General features: G+C 44.1%; 1 protein-coding gene across 2 annotated transcripts in view; it reads right to left on the bottom strand.

Annotated features, from left to right (window-relative positions):
- SH3BP5 (SH3 domain binding protein 5) overlaps positions 1 to 8,928 on the bottom strand; it is an 89,560-nt gene extending 80,632 nt beyond the window's left edge. For both annotated transcript variants that reach the window (XM_043966836.1, XM_043966837.1), the window contains exons 1-2: positions 8,546 to 8,928; positions 6,126 to 6,188 (exon numbers count right to left, since the gene is read on the bottom strand). In XM_043966836.1, coding sequence (XP_043822771.1) covers positions 6,126 to 6,188; positions 8,546 to 8,716 — 234 coding nt within the window. In that variant the 5' untranslated portion in view covers positions 8,717 to 8,928. The remainder of the gene's footprint in view (positions 1 to 6,125; positions 6,189 to 8,545) is intronic.
- Positions 8,929 to 20,656: the final 11,728 nt, after the last annotated feature.

Here is a 20,656-nt window from a genome sequence, read left to right as displayed (position 1 = left end):
TCTATGACTCATTCTTGTTAAGTGACTGTAAGCTAATCACACATAAATATTTTGGCTTTTTCTAAATCTGGACTTTTAGTTTCTTCATTACAGGAACTGCCTGTGTAAGTAACTCCCCCAACTGATACAGATTGTCAACTCATCTATACCTTGTAGGAAAAAAAAACTTACTTGGGGCACCGATTGGTTAAATGATTTAGGATTATAGGAACATAGATTTAAAGCTGAAGGGGACCCTTTCTCTTTACAGATAAGGGAGCAGAGATGCAAAAATAGGAAGTGGTTTGCCCATAGTAAGGTAACCTGTGCTTCAAGCCCAAGGCCCTCTGATCCCAAGGCCAACTACCCCTCCTCTTACGTCACTCTGTCAGTAGATGGAGGGCTGACCTCAAAGCCAGAAAAACCTGAGTTCAAGTCACACCCATGACACACTGGCTGTAAAAATTTGGGGCAAGTCACAACTGCTCAACACTGGAAGCATTTCTCCAAGAGTACAAATTGCAAAGGTGCCAACCTACACTGGAGGAGGGAGTTTTCTCACTAGGGGAGTTCCCTCCACTAGTGAAAGCACAGGCCAGGCCTTATCTTTCTCTATACCAGTATGTCCTTCTGCCCTACCAAAAAAAAATCCACTGTACCGGGGACGACCAACGTCCTTCACATTCAAAGATGGAAGAGATGTGGTCCTCAGGGGCCCCCTCAGGTTTAATCTGGATGGGTTGACAAAGTCAAAAAGAGACAGCAGAGTTCAGAGGGGTCAAAAGGAACTGGAAGCTATCCATCATTTGGATATTTTATATTCTGTAAAAAAGGGTTTGGAGAAGGAGTTGCTCAGTACATGCTCGGACACTAGGCCAGAGTCATCACGATAAAAACCTAGGCCACCGGGGCAGCTAGGTGGCGCAGTGGATAGAGCACCGGCCCTGGAGTCAGGAGGACCTGAGTTCAAATCCAGCCTCAGACACTTAACACTTAACTAGCTGTGTGACCCTGGGCAAGTCACTTAACCGCAATTGCCTCAAAAATAAAATAAAATCCAACCCCAGACACCCAACACCCACCAGCCTCATAAAATAAAAACATAAAAAAAAAAAAACCTAGGCCACCACCCCAAGGCAGAAACAGAAGACATCTCCCCGCCCCAGTTTATCACTTAGCAATCTCCAAGGTTCATTTACATAATATATTATCTAATTTATTTTCACAATTGTCTTATAAAGAAGGGTAGATGTGACCTCAGACAAGTCATTTCACTTTCTCTGAGCCTTAGTTTCCTTATCTGTTAAATTAGAGGGTCAGACAAGATGGCCTCTGTGCTCTAAATCTGTGCCTCTAGGACCCAGTGTTATCCTCAATTTTCAGATGAGGAAACCGCGACCAAGGTCACAGGACAAACTGTGGTAGAACTTGAACTCAGGGCTTCCAATGCCTGACTCCATCTTGCTACTTTCTTAGTATGATAACAGGTAGTTTGTTATCCAAGAACAAAGTAATTTGGTGGTTGCCTGACTGTTGTAGGATTTAGAGCTGAAAGGAACCTTAAAGAATATTCAACCCAAAAAGTTGTGGTAAGTTATTGTGATGGAATACTCTTGTGCTGTAAGAAAAGACAGAGCAGGCTAGATTCAAAAAATCCTGGGAAGATTCATATGAACTAATGCAAAGTGAAGGGAGCAGAACCAGATCATTGTACACAATAACAGCAATCCTGATGATCAGCTATAAATGACTGTGAACAATACAATGACCCAAGACAATTCTGAAGAACTCATGAAGAAAAATGCTATCCACCTCCAGAGAGAGAACTAATGAATTCTGAGTGCAAATCAAAGCAGAATTTTTCCATTTTCTTTATTCTTCTTGGTTTTTATTTTGCAACGTGGATAATATGGAAATGTTTTATATTAATTCACAGGAATAACTGAGATCATATTACCTGCCTTCTCAATGGGTGGGGGAGGGACTGAAGGGAGAGAGAGAATTTGGAACTCAAAATGTTGAAAATAAATAAATAACTGGTGGATTTTTTTGGTTTTGGTTTTGTTTTTTTTAAGTGAGGCAATTGGGGTTAAGTGACTTGGCCATGGTCACACAGCTAATAAGTGTTAAGTATCTGAAGCCAGATTTGAACTCAGGTCCTCCTGACTCCAGGACTGGTGCTCTATCCACTGCACCACCCAGCTGCCCCTGGTGGATTTTTTTAAAAGAATATTCAGGAGATTGGTATCTTAGAGCCACTCTCAAGTCCAAGAACTTCTTTCATGGTTTCCCTTCCCTTCCTCAGCCCCCTCCCAAAAAGAATATTCAGTCCAACTCTTTATTTTATACATGAGGAAATGGAGGCCCAGAGAGATAAAGAAACTTGACCAATGGCACACAGCTTTAAGCAAGTTGAGATTTCAATCTGGGTCTTCTGACCCTTAATGTAAATAAGTTTAATGGTTCTTTGAGGAAAGCAGTTTGTAGACAGCTAAACACTATGTAATTGAGTTATTATAAATAGTATTATAAATGTAATGTTACAAATATTAATAATATTACAAATATAAATATTCCTCTGTATACCTTGACTTTCTACCTGTTGGCACCAGAACACTAGTAATAGATGGTACAAAAAATGGCACCAAAGACTCTAGTGGGTATCAATAGACATAAAATCCAAGGCAGGAGGTAAGAAGATAGAAAAAGTAATAAAAAAATTTCTCTTTCATTGTCCCACTTTCCTCCTGCAGAAGTGGAGGACTATGGATACAGAATGAAGCATATGCTATCAGACAGTCACTGTATCAATTAGTTTTGTTCCACTGATTTTCTTTTTCTTTGTGGTTGGCCTCAGAGTCAGAAAAAAACCTGGGTTCAAGTTTTGTCTCTGACACCTGCTGGCTGTGACCCTGGACAAGTCACTTATCCACTCAATGCCCCAGCAACTCTGTAAAGGGTGTCAGCTGCAGAACATTACCAATCTGTATAAGTAGAGGCTTTCTCACCTGGCAATTCCCTAGACTAATGAATTCACAAGTCCAGGCTCCCCTCTCTCAAAAAAAGGTGGAGAGGATTAAGGGGGAAAGACTATAGTGTAAAAAATCAATGACATCAGTAAAACTTTTAAATAGTAACATAAATTCAATAAAAAGTGTCCAAGGACACCAACATAGCTAAACCCTATATGACAGAATATATCACTTCCACATCCCAGTTCCCACAATGCCTTCCCCTATCCCTTGGCATGACAAAGACCAGCTGCTCTATTTTGAGGGTATATGGGCAAGTTGGCTGACCTCTAGAAGCCCCAGTTTCCCTATCTGCAAAATAAAGGTGTCAGACTAGATCATTCTGAATGTCCCTTGCATCTCTGAATCCATGAACCCATGATCTCACACTGCCCCGAGTGTGCTTACGAAGCCTATTAGTCACTCTTGGCCACAACACCCATTAAATCAGCCAGACAGCAACAGCCCCACCCTCCACAGCAGCCCTGGACCACAACATGATCATTACTGGCATTCCTCACTTCTCACTCTCCCATACCTGGTGGATACAAGAGCGGGATGACACCTGCCCAAGGAGGTCCAGGGAGGCAGGAAGCACAGACCCCAATAGCTGCCCCTGGTCTAGGAATAGCAAAGTGCATCCAAAATAAGGTTGGAAAGAAAGCTTATACCTGATCATTAATAGGTTAAACAGTCTATAACCCTCACACATCAAGAAAAGATTCACAGTCACCAAGAACTCTCTCTGGGGGAAGTTTTTCACCATGGCCACCTGCACCCACCAGAGTATAGCCTGATCCACTCCACTTCTCAGAACCCTCCTCTTACTCATACACAAGGTTTGAGTTTTCATTCCTGAGCTTGTACTGAGATTTATGGAACATCCTGCATACTCAGTGTGTCCACAAATTTCTATAAATGCCGCCCCCTCCCCAGCCCCCTGCAAAAAGGGCACAAAATTTAGCAGTGGTGCGAGCCACCTGAAAAAAAGTTCACATTGCACCTTGGCCCCTTAATACCCTGGATGACTTCTCTGAACCTCAGTCTCCTCATCTGTAAAATTAAAGGGTTGGCCCAAATTACCTGCAAGCCTCCTTCCTGATAGGTCATAGATCTAGAGCTGAAAGGGATGGAGACTGTGTAGTTCAACCTTCTCATTTTATAGATGAGGAAACTGGTGCTAGATATGGTTAAAAAAAAACTGGTCGGGCAGCTAGATGGCGCAGTGGATAAAGCACCGGCCTTGGATTCAGGAGGACCTGAGTTCAAATCCAGCCTCAGACACTTGACACTTAACTAGCTGTGTGACCCTGGGCAAGTCACTTAACCCTCATTGCCGCTCCCCCCCCCAAAAAAAAAAAACTAAATTAAAAAAACTTGTCCAAGGTCACAGAGTTGTCGGGGGCAGAATTTGAACCCAGGACTAGCCAATACTCTTTCTAAATCAGAGGTTCTTAACCTGGATCCTTAGATAGATTTTAGGAGGTCCATTTTCTTGAGAGATAAGAGGAATTCCATCCTTAGGTCAATATAATTGGTTTCTTTTGTAATCTTGTGTATTTTATGTACTTAAAACCAAGATTCTGAGGACTCCATAGATTATACCAGACCCACCCAGAAAGAGGTCCATAACACCAAGACAGTGAAGAGACCCTGCTCCAGACTTATGATCCTCCATTTCTTTCATTATTCACTCTTTTTTTGTTTGTTTTGTTTTTTGGGGTTTTTTTGCAGGCAATGGGGGTTAAGTGACTTGCCCAGGGTCACACAGCTAGTAAGTGTCAAGTGTCTGAGGCCGGATTTGAACTCAGGTACTCCTGAATCCAGGGCCAGTGCTTTAACCACTGTGCCATCTAGCTGCCCCTCATTATTCACTCTTAACGTGCATAGCTAGAATGACATTACCCCATCGGAGCCCAAAGCAACACAGGCCCAATTTGGATTGCTACATCTGTATTGGCTCATTCCAAGCTTAGATTTGTTGTTCAGTCATATCTGACTCTTCATTGTTTGTTTTTTGTTTGTTTGGTGGTGGTTGTTGTTATCGTTGTTGTTTTTTGCTGGGCAATGAGGATTAAGTGACTTGCCCAGGGTCACACAGTTAGTAAGCGTCAAGTGTCTGAGGCTGGATTTGAACTCAGGTCCTCCTGAATCCAGGGCTGGTGCTTTATCCACTGCACCACCTAGCTGCCTCTTTTTTGTTGTTTGTTTGTTTTGTGTGTCCGACTCTTTATGATCCCATTTGCAGTTTTATTGGCAGAGATACTGGACTGGTTTGCCATTTCCTTCTCCAGATCATTTGACAAGTGAGAAAACTGAGGCAAACAGGGTGAAGTGACTTGCCCAGGGTTACAGAGCTAGTAAGTGTTTAAGGCTGGATTTGAACTCAGATCTTCCTGACACCAGGTCCATTGATCTATCTACTGGACCTACTACTAGCTGCCTAGATCTGAGACTCAGAAACTGAAGCTAGCAGGGTATTCCATGAAATTATTCTTTTCACACTCACATCCTATTTACGAATGTCCTAATCAGGGACAAATGAGGAGCCCAGAGATTTTCTTCTCTTTTAGTTTACATTTCACTTATAGGTCAGACTGAAAGTTAGAAGTGGCTTGGAAATCGTCTACTCTCTTCTCTCTCAATTTTACAGAGGAGAAAACTGAGGTGCACAGAGAGGAAGTGATTTGCCCACAGCCACAAAAGCTAGTCAGTCTGTTTTCTCTCTCAAAGGCTTGGTCGTCTTTGCTGAGAGACACTGGATCAATTTAGGGGATTCAGATGGTTCCCCTCAAGATCATCATTTAAATGCTGCCACAAACAGATTGTTCAGATTTTCCAATAGATGAAAAAGCCCACCTACTACCTAAAAAAAGCACAGGGGACGGATGGGTAGCCATGAAGAAAATGAACCGGTTTACCGTCTAATTCTAAAACTCTTGTGGGATTTAAGCCCAGCGCTTGACCCACAGTAGGGGAACTCAATTATTTCAGGAAGCTACTTGCCAAGCTCCCAAGGACAGGACCCCAACAATCATCTCACAACCATTCAAATCAAACAACAGGCCCCCCAAAACAAGACCCTGGTGGAAAGCCTTTCACAGAAGGGGGAAAGGGGACCCAGAAAACACCGACCTCAAGCTCAGTTTCCCGTCTGTTGATGTCATCTGTGGACTGATTTAGTTTTTCCAGTTCTCCCTGGGGAAAGAAGAAAACAGTTTAAACCAGGGGCTCCTAACAGAAGGGTCTTCAAACCTGGATGGGTAAAAATTGTGCATTTTTATTTTCACTCATCTCTAACTGAAATGTAGCATTTTCTTCAATAGTTTAAAAACATTCTTGTGAGAAAGAGCTCATAGGCGTCATCACATGACACAAAGAAGGTTAACAACATTCCATTTTAAGATGGATAGTTTTCTGGTTTTTTGTTGTTGTTTTTTAACATAAAGATAGTCTCTTACCTGGAAGCAGACACAATAAGAACAAAATAGAAGAGAAGGGGAGGATTATTAATCCTGACAGTCAACCCCCCCAAAATAGCTCAGGCTCTCGCTGGAATGTTAACTAGAAACAGAAACAGGGATGAACTTCCTCATGTTTTAAAAACCTTTCCATGAAAGAAGTCTCTAGTTAAGGGGAAAGAGGGAGATGATGAAATCACTATTTTAATGTGTGTGTCTGCAAATACATGTAAGATTTTAAGACCTTAAGTCTTTTTTCCCTGATAATACCACCCAGGGTTATTTCTCTTTGCATGCCAAGCACAAAGATTTATTCCAGGAATCTGACTTCAGAGTAACAGAATCGGCTACCCTGGCGCTGGTGATCACCCAACACTAAGGGCTGACTGTCTGTCTTTTTAACAAGGTAAGAAAGGAAGCCCAGAAGTCCAAAAATAAATCGAGGTCAAGAATCTACCCAGCTCACAAAACTGGTAAGTCTTTAAATCAAAGGCCTGACATCTGATGATTGCTCAGAAAGAGCTGAGGGTTTTTATTTTCCTTCTTTGTTAATGAATGGATTAAAACAAAACAAAACTCAATCCTGCCAGCTAAGTGATCTTACTGGCTGTTTTTAAAATGGCTAACTTTTATTATGCCCCTGCCCTCTCCACTGAAAACTGGGGTTTGTAAAAGGGAGAGTTAAAGTTGTATGGTCTCTATACTCTGGAAACAAAGAACCTAGCCTCCAAGAAGGGGAGGAGGGGAGCCCTGGATTCAAAGGGTCTAAAATGGAATATTTTCATTCAAAAGCATCATTCTGACCTTTATCTTGCTAATCGGTTCCAACAATTCATTCAAACCCCATCCACGGACTTAAATGATCTTTTAATTGATTTGTGAACTGAAAAACCAATTAGGGCTCAGAACAATTGCATAAGAGCTTTTAAGCAATAGAAAAATGACCCTGGGGTGGAGGGAGAGGCAAGATGCTGGCCAAATAATTTATTGTACCGTGTGTATGTGTTTAGGAGGGAGAGGGAAGAAGGTGAGTTCTCCAACCTGGAGCCCTGCCTGGATTCTGACCTTCCAGTCTTTTTTAACTTGTTTTTAAGACGCAGAAGCCAGAATGCCCCCATGCCTCCTTATTTCGGTAGGACGGCTTTCAATCCGTCCGGTCCCTGCTACCTATTCGCTGACCACTACCCCAACAATGAGGATAAAGCAGGGTTTGCCCGAAGGACTCGGGCCAAGGGGCTGGCCTGCAGCCGCAGCCCCACCGAAGTGACAATGAAAGCACGTTGGCTAACAATGAATTAGGGGAGAGGGAAGACAGTTCTATGGGGATGACCCGGTGGCTCACTCCACCTGGGGCCAGGGGGCACCTGCAGACTCAGCTATGGAGAGCCGAGGTCCTGGGCAGACTATGCCCCTGGGGGAGATCTGCTCCCACCGTGACCGATGCCCACGAGGGTGGGGGAATACCCTGGTCACGGGACAAGTCCTCCCTCCGTGCACGAGAAAGGGAAAGAGCTGGGAGGTTTTGCAATTTCGTAGCCAGACCTTGAAATGAAGAGCTACTACTACTTGTCATGGACCCAAAGGGTAGAGGGGGCAATTAAATCTCCCACCGCCAAGCCGGTGCTGGGCCGGGAGCCTCCCACTCGCCCCCTCCCCCTTTTTGTCCTTTGTTGTCCGTCTCCCTCGGAACCGCTAGTCATTCCCACCCCCAGATGCTGCTGGAGGAGGCTGCAAACAGCGGGAGCCCACGAGCAGCGCGCGTGGGTGCGGCAGGCAAAGTGAGGGGGGGGCGCGCACCCAGGAAGGGGTGTCCGGACCCCTCCCACCCCACTTCAATCATCCTGGTCTCCCCAAACCCCAGCCCCGCCCCAAATTAAGCAGCCCCCTTCCCTGCCTGCAGTCCACGCGGGCGTACCGCACCCACTCACGGGAGGGAGTGGTTCTGGATAGGGGAGGGTGGGGGTGTCAGTTAGGTCTGGATGGGGGTGTCCGAACCTAGACAGCTTGGAAATGGGGGTGGGGCGCTGCAACCCCAGTCCCGCAGCCCGCATAGACACTGCCCTAGAAGGTTCCGCGCCGTCCCCCACCCCGTACCTGGATACGGGGGTCCACCTCCTCCTCCCCCTCTTCCTCTTCCTCTTCCTCCTGTTCCATCATCTCCGGCTCCATCTCTTCCTCGTCCCCGTTCCCCGTGGGTGGCGGAGGAGGCTGGGGAACCTCACCCAGCCGCTCCTCCGGCCGGCCCCGCTTCAGCGCCGCGTCCATGCGGGCAGCTCGGGGAGCAGCGCGGCCCCCCGCAGAAAGCCCTCGGGAGCTCTGAGCGCTTCTGGAGCGGCGGCAGCTGGAGCGGCAGCGGTGCGGAGCCTGCCCGCCTGGCCGCGGCCCCGCGCCCTTAACCGCGGCGGAGACCCGAGACCCTCGGCGGCGGCGAGGAACGAAGGCGGCGGGATGTCCAGCCTGCCCCGGGCGGACTCGTCTTCCCCTCCGCCCGGCTGCTGGAGGAGGGAGGAGGAAACGCGGGCGCCCGCCCCTTCTGCCGATGCTGTCAGCGCAGCATCCCTGCCTCCTCCCTCCTGCCTCCCTCCTCCCGGGCAGCCCTGCCTCCTCCCACTCGCCTTCCCTTCTCTCCGGACACCCCCCCTCCCAGACCCCCCAGCCCAGCCCAGCCCAGGCCAGCTCGGCCTGGCCGGACTCACGGACCGGACCGTCTGCCCGCCCGGGGAACGCAGGCCCTCCGGGGCGGGGCTCCCAGCGGCTAATGAGGGAGCTGGGGGCTGTAATTGAGCTTTAATTGTTAATTCTGTATTGACAATTCAGCTGGCAGTCACCGCCAAGTGAAGAGGCCATTAGCAAAGCCTCTCGTGGTTGAGGCCAGATTCTCTGGTTATATTATGGGGAACTATAGCGCTAGTTATTTATTTATCTATTTATACTTATAAATATATGGTTATACATGCTGTATACAACTACCTGCAGAGTTATATATACTGTATAAATAACAATAGTCATAAATATAGAATCTTATTTAATGATATTTATAACTATAGTTATATATGCTATATCATTATAAATGTTATGTATAGTATATAAATAAATGTAATTATGTACTGTACATAAATAACTTTATATTTTACACATAACTTTATAACTATGCGTAGTTATAAATACATACTACAAATATATCGTTATATACTATATATAACTATGCATATGTTATAACTATATATACTATATAGTTATAAATCATTGTATATGCTATATAGAACGAGTATATATACATATATTCACATTTATCTATAATTATATGTTCACATGCATACATATGTATATGCAAGCCCCAATATCTTCTAAAACACATTCTTAGGGAGGGGAGGATCTGATCTGCTCACTATTTCACATTGGTTAATGAGGCAGCAGAGATGCACTAAAAGACTAGGAGTCCAAACATCTGGTTTCTAATCCTGTTCCTGCCACTGGAGGCTCATAAAATTTAGAAACGGGAAGGAGCCTTAAGGTTCATGCAGTCTAAGGGGTGAGGGTTGGGGTGGGGGTGTCTAGGAACTTGGATATTATTTTCACTAGTCTCTAACTAAAATTCAGCATTTCCTTCAACTACTTAAAGACATGATTCTTGTTGGGGGTTTTTTGTTTGTTTGGGGTTTTTGCGGGGCAATGAGGGTTAAGTGACTTGCCCAGGGTCACACAGCTAGTTAAAGAATTTGAACTCAGGTCCTCCTGAATCCAAGGCTTTATCCACTGCACCACCTAGCTGCCCCCTTAAAGACACGATTCTAAGCAGGGGTCCATAGACTACTGAATTGCCAAAGTGGCATGTGATCAATGAATCAATGGACATTTACAAAGTGCCTACTATGTTTCAGGCACTCATAACAAAAGGATACCAAAAGATATGGCACCAAAATAGATAGGAAGCCTGATACAGTCCAACACACACCAAGCCTCTGAGAGCCGAGTGCTGGAGACTAGAAACCATGAGCTCCTGGATCCAGACTGGGAAGGGCCCTCAGAGAGCTGAGCCCCTCCTTTTACAGAGAAGAAAACCAAACCCCAGATTGAGATAATACATTTGTTTTGTTTTGTTTTGGGTTTTTTGCGGCCCAGCGAGGGTTAAGTGACTTGCCCAGGGTCACACAGCTAGTAAGTGCCAAGTGTCTGAGACTGGATTTTAACTCAAGTCCGTCTGAATACAGGGCCAGTGCTTTATCCACAGCACTACCTAACTGCCCCCGGAGATAATACATTTAAATACTTTGCAAACCTCATTTAAATGCAACCTGTTAGTTATTGTGGGGTCTCTTGCCCAAAGTCACAGGAGTGAACTGAAGCTCTCAGGAGGGATCTGAAGTCTCAGTGACATAATGACTAGTCTTTCCATGCTGCCCCCTCCCCTCCCAACCCCCACTTCCTTAGCCCCCTCAACAAAAACACCCCAGTCTCTGCCTCAGGGATCTCCTGTTCTGCACTGGAGGTCCACTGGGTCCCTATAAGCTCAAGCCTCATTTAACCCTCCTGAGTGGTTTGGACTAAGAGGTCTGAAAGGCTCCTTCTCACTCTGAATCTCTGAGCCTGGGATGGAGCAGGCCCCTACCATCCTCCGCTCTCCTTCACTTACAGTCTCCAATCAGTATCCAGTCAACCTTCAGTCACACTGATCGGGAATACCTCAGGATTGCCAGGGCAGCTTCCTGATGCAAAGGGGGTGAAAGCAAGGATGGGCTGGTAAATATTTAACAACCAGCTTGGGGGGGGGGAATGTAGATACACTTTTAAGTTTAATCTGTATCATTAACATGTTTTCCATCATTTTTTCAAGTCTAGACAATCAGCAAATCAGTGTATTTAGCTCTAACTTGTAGTTTGCTGATTTCCAAGGTGTAAAGGCTCCCATCAAAAATTTAACAACCGGTTCTTGCCAGCTGGTACCAGCTGGCTCTGGGTAGGTGAAAGCTCTTTAGAGGCCGAGGGCATGGTCTCAGGTTTTAAAACCAAGAATCAAAATCTGTTTTTCCTTTTAGGTGAGCCATGCTGGCTTTATATGTTCTCTGGGATTTCCCCAGAAATGAGAAGTGAAAGGGACAGGGGGAGGGGAGAACACCTCTGACCCAGGTCACCTTGAAAAGAAGGGTAAAAAAAAAGTGAACCCTTGCAATCCTGTCTTGATTTCTTTCGTCTTTTGTAAACCTCACTCTGTGAAGGACAGTCTGATAACTACATCTTGAGCTATCAATCAACAAGCATTTATTAAAGTGCCTACTATGTATTGTACACTGTGCCAGCCTGGGGGATACAAGTACAAAGAATTAAACAATCCCTATTCCCAAAAATCGCCCAAAGCTGTCTGTGTGAGGAAAATGTGCCAACCTGGCAGACAGAGGCAGAGAGAAGAGGTATCAGCTTGCTCCAAGAGCCTAAAATTCTAAATTCTTACTCTTTGCACTGGACCCAGGGGGAGCCAGGGATGCTATCTTGGCATCACTAAGAGAGTCCTACCTGAGCATGAGAATTACCATCAGAGTAAAAACGATGATTAGATTGGTGCAATATTTTAAGGTGTGCAAAGCACTTTCTGTGATCTCATCTGATCCTCAGAACAACCTTGTGGGGTAGGTGCAATTACTAAAGCCATTTTATAGATGAAGAAACTGAGGCTCCAAGAAATTAGTCTACTTGGACAGGGTCACACAGCTAGTAAATGCCAGAGGCTAGATCCTAATTCAGGTCTTCCTAACTTTAGTTCCCAAACTCTAACCACTCTGCTACCTAGCCTAGGAATGACCATCCATCCATCCATCCATCCATCCACCCACCCAACCACCCATCCATCCATCATCTATCTATCAATCTATCTACCCATCCATCCATCATCTATCAATCTATCTACCCATCCATCCATCTATCCATCCACTCACCCACCTATCTATCCATATTCTATCTGTCTGTGTATCTATTTATCTACCTATGAATCTATATGTATCTGTCTATCTTATCTATCTGCCTATCTATATTTACCTAATCTATCTTTCTATCCATCTATCTATATCTGTCTATCTATTTGTCTGTCTTTATTCACTGGTTTATCTATCCCTATAGAACCATCTCTCTCTCTCTCTCTCTCTCTCCCCCCCTCTCCCTATCAATCTATCTATATCTGTCTATCTATCTTGTCTATCTACTTATCTATCACCATCATGATGGAGAATTCATGAGAGCTAACATGGAGCAGAGGAGCCCACCATCACCCCTGCTGGTGGGAGATTCTATGCTCAGGGTTTTTGTGTTGGGGGGGAGGTACTCTCCCAATGGCTTGGTTGCCATCCTGGGCTCTCTGCTGCCTTTGTGGCCAGCTCTCCGTAGAGACTGACCCGTTCCTTAGAGATGTTCTGTATGTACCTCCTCATTGTACTCCAGAAAAATGTTCCTGAAAATCCAGGGACAAATTAAGTACTATTTTAAATGTTCTCCAAGAGCTTACAATTTACTCCTACAGTGAATCCTTTTTGAAGCAAATAATTAGCCCCCTTATGTGTGTATGTGTGTGGTTTTTTAATATTAGCATTTTCACATACAACCAGTCTCCAGTTTTCATCATTTTCTCTTTTTATTCCACACCGCCTAATTATGATCTCTGAGAGGTGGAAAGGACCCTGGGCTTGAAGTCAGGAGGACCCGAGTTCAAATCTGACCTCAGACACTTAATAGCTGTGTGACCCTAGGCAAGTTGCTTCATTGTGTTTGCCTCATTTTCCTCATCTGTAAAATGAGCTGGAGAAAGAAATGGGAAAACACTCCAGTATCCCTGCCAAGAAAACCCCAAATGGGGTCACAAAGAGCCTGACACAACTGAACAACAACAAAGAGTAGGATGGTGGAAAGGCCCTGGGCTTGGAGTCAGGAGAGTCCTCACTTTGAACCTTGTCACTGTCACTTACCATCTAGATGAGTGGGATCAAGTCCTTTCTCTCTCAGACTCTTTCTCATTTGTAGACTTCAGGTGAAAGGCCACTTGGCATCATGGACAGAGGCCTTGGAGTCTGGTCCTGTGTCTCAGGCCAACAGTGTCTGTAGGGAGGGAGAGAAGTCCAGAAAGACACAGGCAGACTTGTAATCAATGTGTATAATCTCTGCGTGCTTTACGGGACTTGAAGCAGAATTCGACTTTAAATCATCTTAAAGGACTGAGGCTCACTGTTGTTTCAGCTTTGCTTTTATGAAATATAGTTGTTCCTTAGGTCAATACTTCATGGACCCTCGATTTCATCAGTGTGGTCACACACACACTCCATGGACGCAACCTCCCGCTCCTTAATATATTGTCTTTGAGGACAGCAGTGGCAGAAAAACTCATTCTCTTACAACCAATCTAGTAAGTAAAATCTAGTAGGTAAACACTACAAACTTAGCTAAACTGGTCCTCAGGCAAGGGCTGAACCCACGTCTGAAGCCATTTGAGCTTGGTGGAACCTGCCAGGGTGCACATTCCCCCCCTGCAAAGCCTTTAAGAAACCAAGATAAATGAATGAAGAAAGCATTCAGAGGTTACTGTGTGCTAGGTACTAAGTACTGTACTAAGTGCTGGGGATAGAGATGCAAAAGTAAAGCAGGAGCTGCCCGCGATAAGCTTACACTCTAATTATAGGAGGGAACATGTATAGAAGAATAGTGACCAGGGAAGGGTGTTTTGGCCTGGGGAATCACAAGAATGGGACCCATTTTTGTTGTGGTGGTGGTCTTGTCCCACTCTTCATGACCCCATTTGAGATTTTCTCAGCAGACACTGGAGTGGTTTGCCATTTCCTTCTCCACCTCATTTTACAGATGAGGGAACTGAGGCAAACAGGGTAAAGTGACTTGCCCAGGATCACACAGCTAGTAAGTGTCTGAGATTGGATTTGAACTTGGGTCTTCCTGACTCCAGAGCCAGTGCTCTATCCACTGGGCCACATTGCTGTCCCAAGTTGACACATAAACCAGTCTATTGATATGACCTTCCCAGAAGCAATTAATCAATCAATTAGCAAGTAGGCCTACTATGTGTCAGGCTCTTTGCAAGACTCTAGGGATAAGAGTACAATGAATGAAATAATCAATTACAATTTACTTAACTTGCATTCTAATGGGGGAGATAACAAGAACATTAAAAAATATATACAACAGAAGTGTAAAATTCATAAATACATGTATATGTGTAGACAAAATATCTAAATACAAGGTAGTTTGGGATGGAGGCCCCTAGCAGTTGGGGTGATCAAGAACAGCCTTAAGTAGAAGATGGCACCTGAACATCATCTGAGAAGAGTGGGATTTTTCGATATATAGGGAAAGGGGATGAATTCCATGCCTGGCGGACAGCCAGTGCAAGGAGATGGGAGCAGTGGTCGATGTTGATTTGATTACTGTACCCAAAGCAAGAGATGGAAAGGCGAGGTGGCAAGACCAACACAAGATGGCTGGAGGGGATGGGGAGTGTATATATATATATATATATATATATATATATATATATATATATATATATATATATATAGTCTGCTCTGGGGCCTACAGCCAGCACCAGTGACTTCTCTCACCAAGCCCAGCTTGAGAGTTCCAAAGCTGAGTAGATTCACTCCCCGGGGACTTGGCTCAAGGTTTCTGGGAGTACCAGAGAACCACTTCTATTCCTTGATGAGATGTCCCTCAATGGAGGTCAGTTGGCCATATCCATGATTCATTTGATGCCAAGTCCTCAGTCGTGGGCATAATCCTAAGCATAACGTAACCGCTGCCAGAAAATATAAACCTGCTATATTAAAACCGGGGGACCTTCTGCACCTGGTTTTACTGATGGTGAGGTAGGCTTGCTTTGGAATAACAAACAAACCTTGCCCCTGGGTGTGGGACCAGTCACATCAGTGCCCCAGAGGCAGCAAATTGATGAATAGTTGAGGCCTTGTGAAAAATCATGGAAAATGTTTGGATAGGGCATTTCTGACACCTTACTGATATCCCGTTTATTTTTGTAACTCCATTTCTGTTTGTCTCCATCCTGAGGATGCTGGCACAGAAATAAGGAATGCGTTTGCTCCTTGGCCATTCCCTCCCTGAAGTCACAATTCATACTTGGCACCCCAGAGCATCCAATGGCCACTTAAAATGAGGAATGAAATTTGGCAGGAAGGAGACAGATGAAATCTGGCAGGATGTGACTGTGTTTATGTTTTTATTTGTCTGTCATGGGTTCTTATCAGTTTCGAGGTCCTTGTGCTGTGGCCACGATAATGCCACAGCACCCTGAGGCCTTGTGGGATGGGTTAGGAAGGCCAAAGCAAAGATTTCAGGAACAGCCATTTTCCCCTTTGATAACTGAAAACTGAACTGTCCTTCTGCTGTCTTTTCCTCATTTTGGTTGCTATCCTTTGGCCTTTCTCCAAAGGGTGCTAGAAATTATGATTATGATTATGATTATGATTATGATTAATAACCTTTCCTCCCTCACCCAGACCCAAGGGACTCACTGTGTTGGGGCCAAACTGAGTGTGTTCATCCAACCGGCATAGGCCACTGTGACTCTCCAGTTCAAGAGATCCACCAGCCTCAGCCTCCCCTTCAGCAACACATGCCACCATGGGGACAGAACAGGTTGCTTGCCCTTGAATTACTGCAAACTGTACAGCTCCTCAAAGGAGAAGACTATTAGGAGGATGAGGGTCTGGAGTCCTTGACGTATGACAACTGGTCAAAGGAAGGGGGATGCTTAGCTTGGAAAAGAGAAGGCCCAGGGGGACATGATAGCTAACTCCAAGTAACTGGGGGGGCCACCTTGTGGAGGAGGGGTGAGCTTGGTTCTGTTTGGCCCCGGAGGCTCAGACCAGAAACAAAAGGTGGGATTTACCTAGAAGCAGATATGAGAAATAAGTCAGGAAAACTTCCTAAGAATTAGAGTTATGCAAAAAATGCAAGGGGCAATCTCTGGAGGTTCCTCCTCATTGGCACAGACCTTCAGTCAAATTGTTTATCATGTTAAAACAGAGATTCCTTTAGAGGGTTGGACTAGATGGTTGCTGGCTCCTTTGGACCTAAAAGTCTGTGAGTATGAAGTACCTAAGACATCGTCTGGGCAGTTAGGTGGTATACTAGATAGGGTACCTGGCCTGGAGTCAGGAAGACCTGAGTTCAAATCTGGCTTCAGACACTTACTTACTAGTTGTGTGACCCTGGGCAAGTCACTTAACCTGTTGGTCTGTTTCCTCATCTGAAAAATGAACTTGAGAAGAAAATGGCAAACTATTCCAGTATCTCTGCCAAGAAAATCACAAATGGGGTCTCAAAGAGTCAGATAAGACTGAAACAACTGGGGCCAGCTAAGTGGTGCAGCGGGGGATGGAGCACCGGCCCTGGATTCAGGAGGACCTGAATTCAAATATGGCCTCAGACACTTGACATTTACTAGCTGTATGACCTTAACCCCAATTGCCTCACAAACAATTGAACAACACAACAAGAGTCCCCCTCCAAAGGTAAGTCAGTGTTTTGAAGTGGGTAGAAAGCAGGTCTTGGAATCAGGAAGACTCAGATTTGAATCTCATGGAAGATATCTACTAGCTGTGTCGTGAGGTGAGTCCCTTAACCTCTCTGAGCCCTCGGTTTCCTTATCTGTAAAATGGAAAGAATCTTGGCACCCAACTCACAAGGGTGTTGCGAGGATCAAATGAGATCATGGATATAAATCAATTAATGACCAACCATTTACTAGATGCTTACCATGTGCCATGCATTGTGCTAGACTCCAGGGACATAGAGACAAAAGTCTAACAGTTCTTGCCTCCAAGGAGTGTATATTCTATAAGGGGAGATAATATGGACAATTTAAGTGTATATAAAATAGACATGGTATTTATTACATTTGTTAATAAATGCATTGTTACATGTATTAACACATGTGGCATTTATTACATGTATTTAAAATATTACTGCATTTATTAATACATACATGGTATTCATTACGTTTATTAATATATTACTATATTTATCTATAAATATTGCTACATTTGTTAACAAATATATTGTGATTATATTTGCTAATAAATATGTTATATTTATCAATATGCACATGCATTTAGTACATTCATTAATAAATATATCACTATACTTAATAATAAAACAGTATTGCATTTAATAATAAATATATGAGTTATTGCATTTATTAATAAAAACATTATTATATTAACACACAATTAACATACATATATGCATTATATTTATTAATAAATATGCTACTGTGTTTATTAATAAAACTACATTTTAAATAAATATATTGCATTATTATAAGGTAATAAATATATTGTTACAATTATTAATGCATATATGGTATATATTCAATTTATTAATAAATATAGTACTGCATTTATTAATAAAATATTATTATATTTATAATAGATACCTGATATTTATTAAATTTTATTAATAAATACATTACTATATTTATTAACAAATATATTACTACATTTATTAACAAATATATGGTATTTATTACATAGGGCTATTAAGGAGGGAGTTCATTCCAGGCAAGGAGAACAGTTCCAAGATGGACCATGGTGCCCTGTGGATAATATCAAAACCAGTTTGGTAGATTGTAGAGCTGATGAATGCATAATATAAAATAAATCTGGAAAAACAGGCTGGATCCAGGCTGTGAAGGGCTTCCATGACAAATGGAGACATTCGTGTTTGTTCCTAGTGATAAGAGGAAGCCACTGGGGGTTATAGAGCAAGGAAAGTGACAAAGTCTCTCTCTGCTCCATCCTCTGTGAGGGTAAGAGCCAAGAAATCATGGAGATATCACCACAGGGTCACTGTGGTGGGGGACAGATGTGAGATGGGGAAAGCCTTGAGGCAAAGAGACCAGTTAACAGGTGATTGACTTCAAGAGTCCACATAAGAGGTGACCGGGCCTGGACTAGAGTGCTGGCCACCTGAATGGAGAAGAAAGCTGTAATAGAAGATAACTTTGTAGGCCTTAAAAACCTGTTATTCGTTGGCAGACTGCTGTGTGTCTGGGCAGGGGGGAGAGGAAAGCCAGCAGGTGTTTTTTGTTTCTCTCTCTCTCTCTCTCTCTCTCTCTCTCTCTCTCTCTCTCTCTCTCTCTCTCTCTCTCTCTCTCTCTCTCTCTCTTTCTCTCTCTGGTGGGGCAACGAGGGTTAAGTGACTTGCCCAGGGTCACACAGCTAGTAAGTGTCAAGTGTCTGAGGTCGGATTTGAACTCAGGTCCTCCTGACTCCAACAGGTCTAACCACCAAGGCACTTATGAATTCCTAAACACCACACCAACTATTTTTCCACAAAGTTTTGTTGTCATATCAGGGAGTTGAGCTTTGCTGTCTCTAAGTGAGAAGAGCTGCACATCTGGTTGTCTGTTGCACATCTGTTTATATTACAAGACAGAAACAAAGATCCCACAGCTCCCAGCAAGCTGTGGCCCAGAAGGGAAGTGTGACTGCTGCTCTCTGCCAAGGAAGGGTAAGTTCGTTAGGCCTGGCATGTCCTGCCAGAAGCCCTGTGCTCTTTCCACTATGATTCCTTAAGAGATGAAGATACTTCTTACTTCTGGGCACTCCCTTCCTCCCCACAAAAATATGATGAACAGATAAATAGTCAGATTGCCAAGAAGGAATTTGCCACTTGGGTTATAGGGAGTGGGAAGAGCCCTGGACCTGGAAGACCTGAGTTCAAAACCTGACTCTCCTATCTGCTGACTACAAGTCCTTTCTTTCTGTGCCTCAGTTTCTGTAAAAAGAGGAGAGGGCTCTTCTGATTCCTGTGGGAGGGACCTTCTCCCAGTCAGGAAATAGTTCTCTACAGTTAGGTATCCAGTTTCATCTTTCCCAGGAGACTTGCAAAGAATCATCATTTTTAAAGATGGAAAGCACCTAAGGCTCATCTGGCTCAACCCCCCCCTTTTTTTTCCCCAAGTCTATCCTATCACACATGTGCAAGTGGCACTGTGCTCTCAGAGGGCCAGCTAGGTGGCACCATAGTGCACAGAGCAACGGGCCTGGAATCGGGAAGACTCATCTTCCATAGTTCAAATCCAGCCTCAGACACTTACTAGCTATGTGACCCTGGACAAGTCATTTAACCTTCTTTGCCTCAGTTTCCTTGTCTGTAAAATAAGCTGGATAAGGAAATCTCAAACCACTCCAGTATCTTTGCCAGGAAAACCCCAAATGGGGTCATGAAGAGTCGGACACAGCTGAAAAAGACTGAACAACAAGTATACTCTCAGACAGATGACTTCTCAAAAATATGTATCAGTGATAACGCAATTTGCCCTGCCAGCTGTCTTCCCCACTCTCTTCCTTTCCCATCACTTCAGTTTCCTCAGTTGTAAAATGGAGATAAGAACAGCACCTAATTCCCAGAGTTGTTGTAAAGATCAGAGAAGATGCACTGTGTCTGGCACACACAAAATGTTTGTACCTGTGGTGCCCAGAAAGAAGGAAGAAAAATTAAAGGCAATCACAACACAGCCATCAGGCACTTTTCCATACCCTGCTGGGAAAAAAAATGTGTTTGATGCAAAAAGCAGAAAGTGGGCCTTGGAATCAGGAAGACCTGGATTCTAGTCCCAAAACACGCTGGCTGTGTGATTCTAGGCAAGTTACTAGACCTCTCCATGCCCGGGTAACTTTCTAATACTAGAAATCATAAATGAGTTTCCTGTCTGATTGACGAAGGGAGTTTCCAGTCTATAGCATTCCCCAGACCAACATAATCCTAAATTCCAACTAAAACAAAACAACAAAAATCCAAGAAATTTAAAAAGGACAAAGTTTATTTTTCAGAAGACTTCAAGGAAAAACAGAAGCCAACCCTTAAAAAAAATGGGGCCAAATGAGAGGTTTTCTTCCATAACATCTCACCTCACCAAACTTCCTGTTGTTGGGAGCGGTCAGTCCAAAGTGGGCCTTGAGCTAGGCTTTGGGCTGCACCAGCTCTCCCATGGGTCCAGTTTTATGCTCTTTGACCGTCCATCTGCTGATTAATTTCATCTGAGCAGCTCATCAGTATGTGGGAAGCAGCAGAGCAGAAATCTATAAACAGAGCCTCCATAACGATGGGGAGCAAAACCAGAAAAGGGAGCTCGCAGCTGCTGAGAAGTGAGAGGTTTGCAAATTGGTTTTTCCCATCTGCAGGGAGACTGACCAA

This window comes from Dromiciops gliroides, chromosome 5, assembly GCF_019393635.1.
Source record: "Dromiciops gliroides isolate mDroGli1 chromosome 5, mDroGli1.pri, whole genome shotgun sequence".
In the NCBI taxonomy this organism is placed as follows: Eukaryota; Metazoa; Chordata; class Mammalia; order Microbiotheria; family Microbiotheriidae; genus Dromiciops; species Dromiciops gliroides.
The sequence above is the reverse complement of the archived record's forward strand: the minus strand, read 5'-3'. Positions and strand labels throughout refer to the sequence as shown.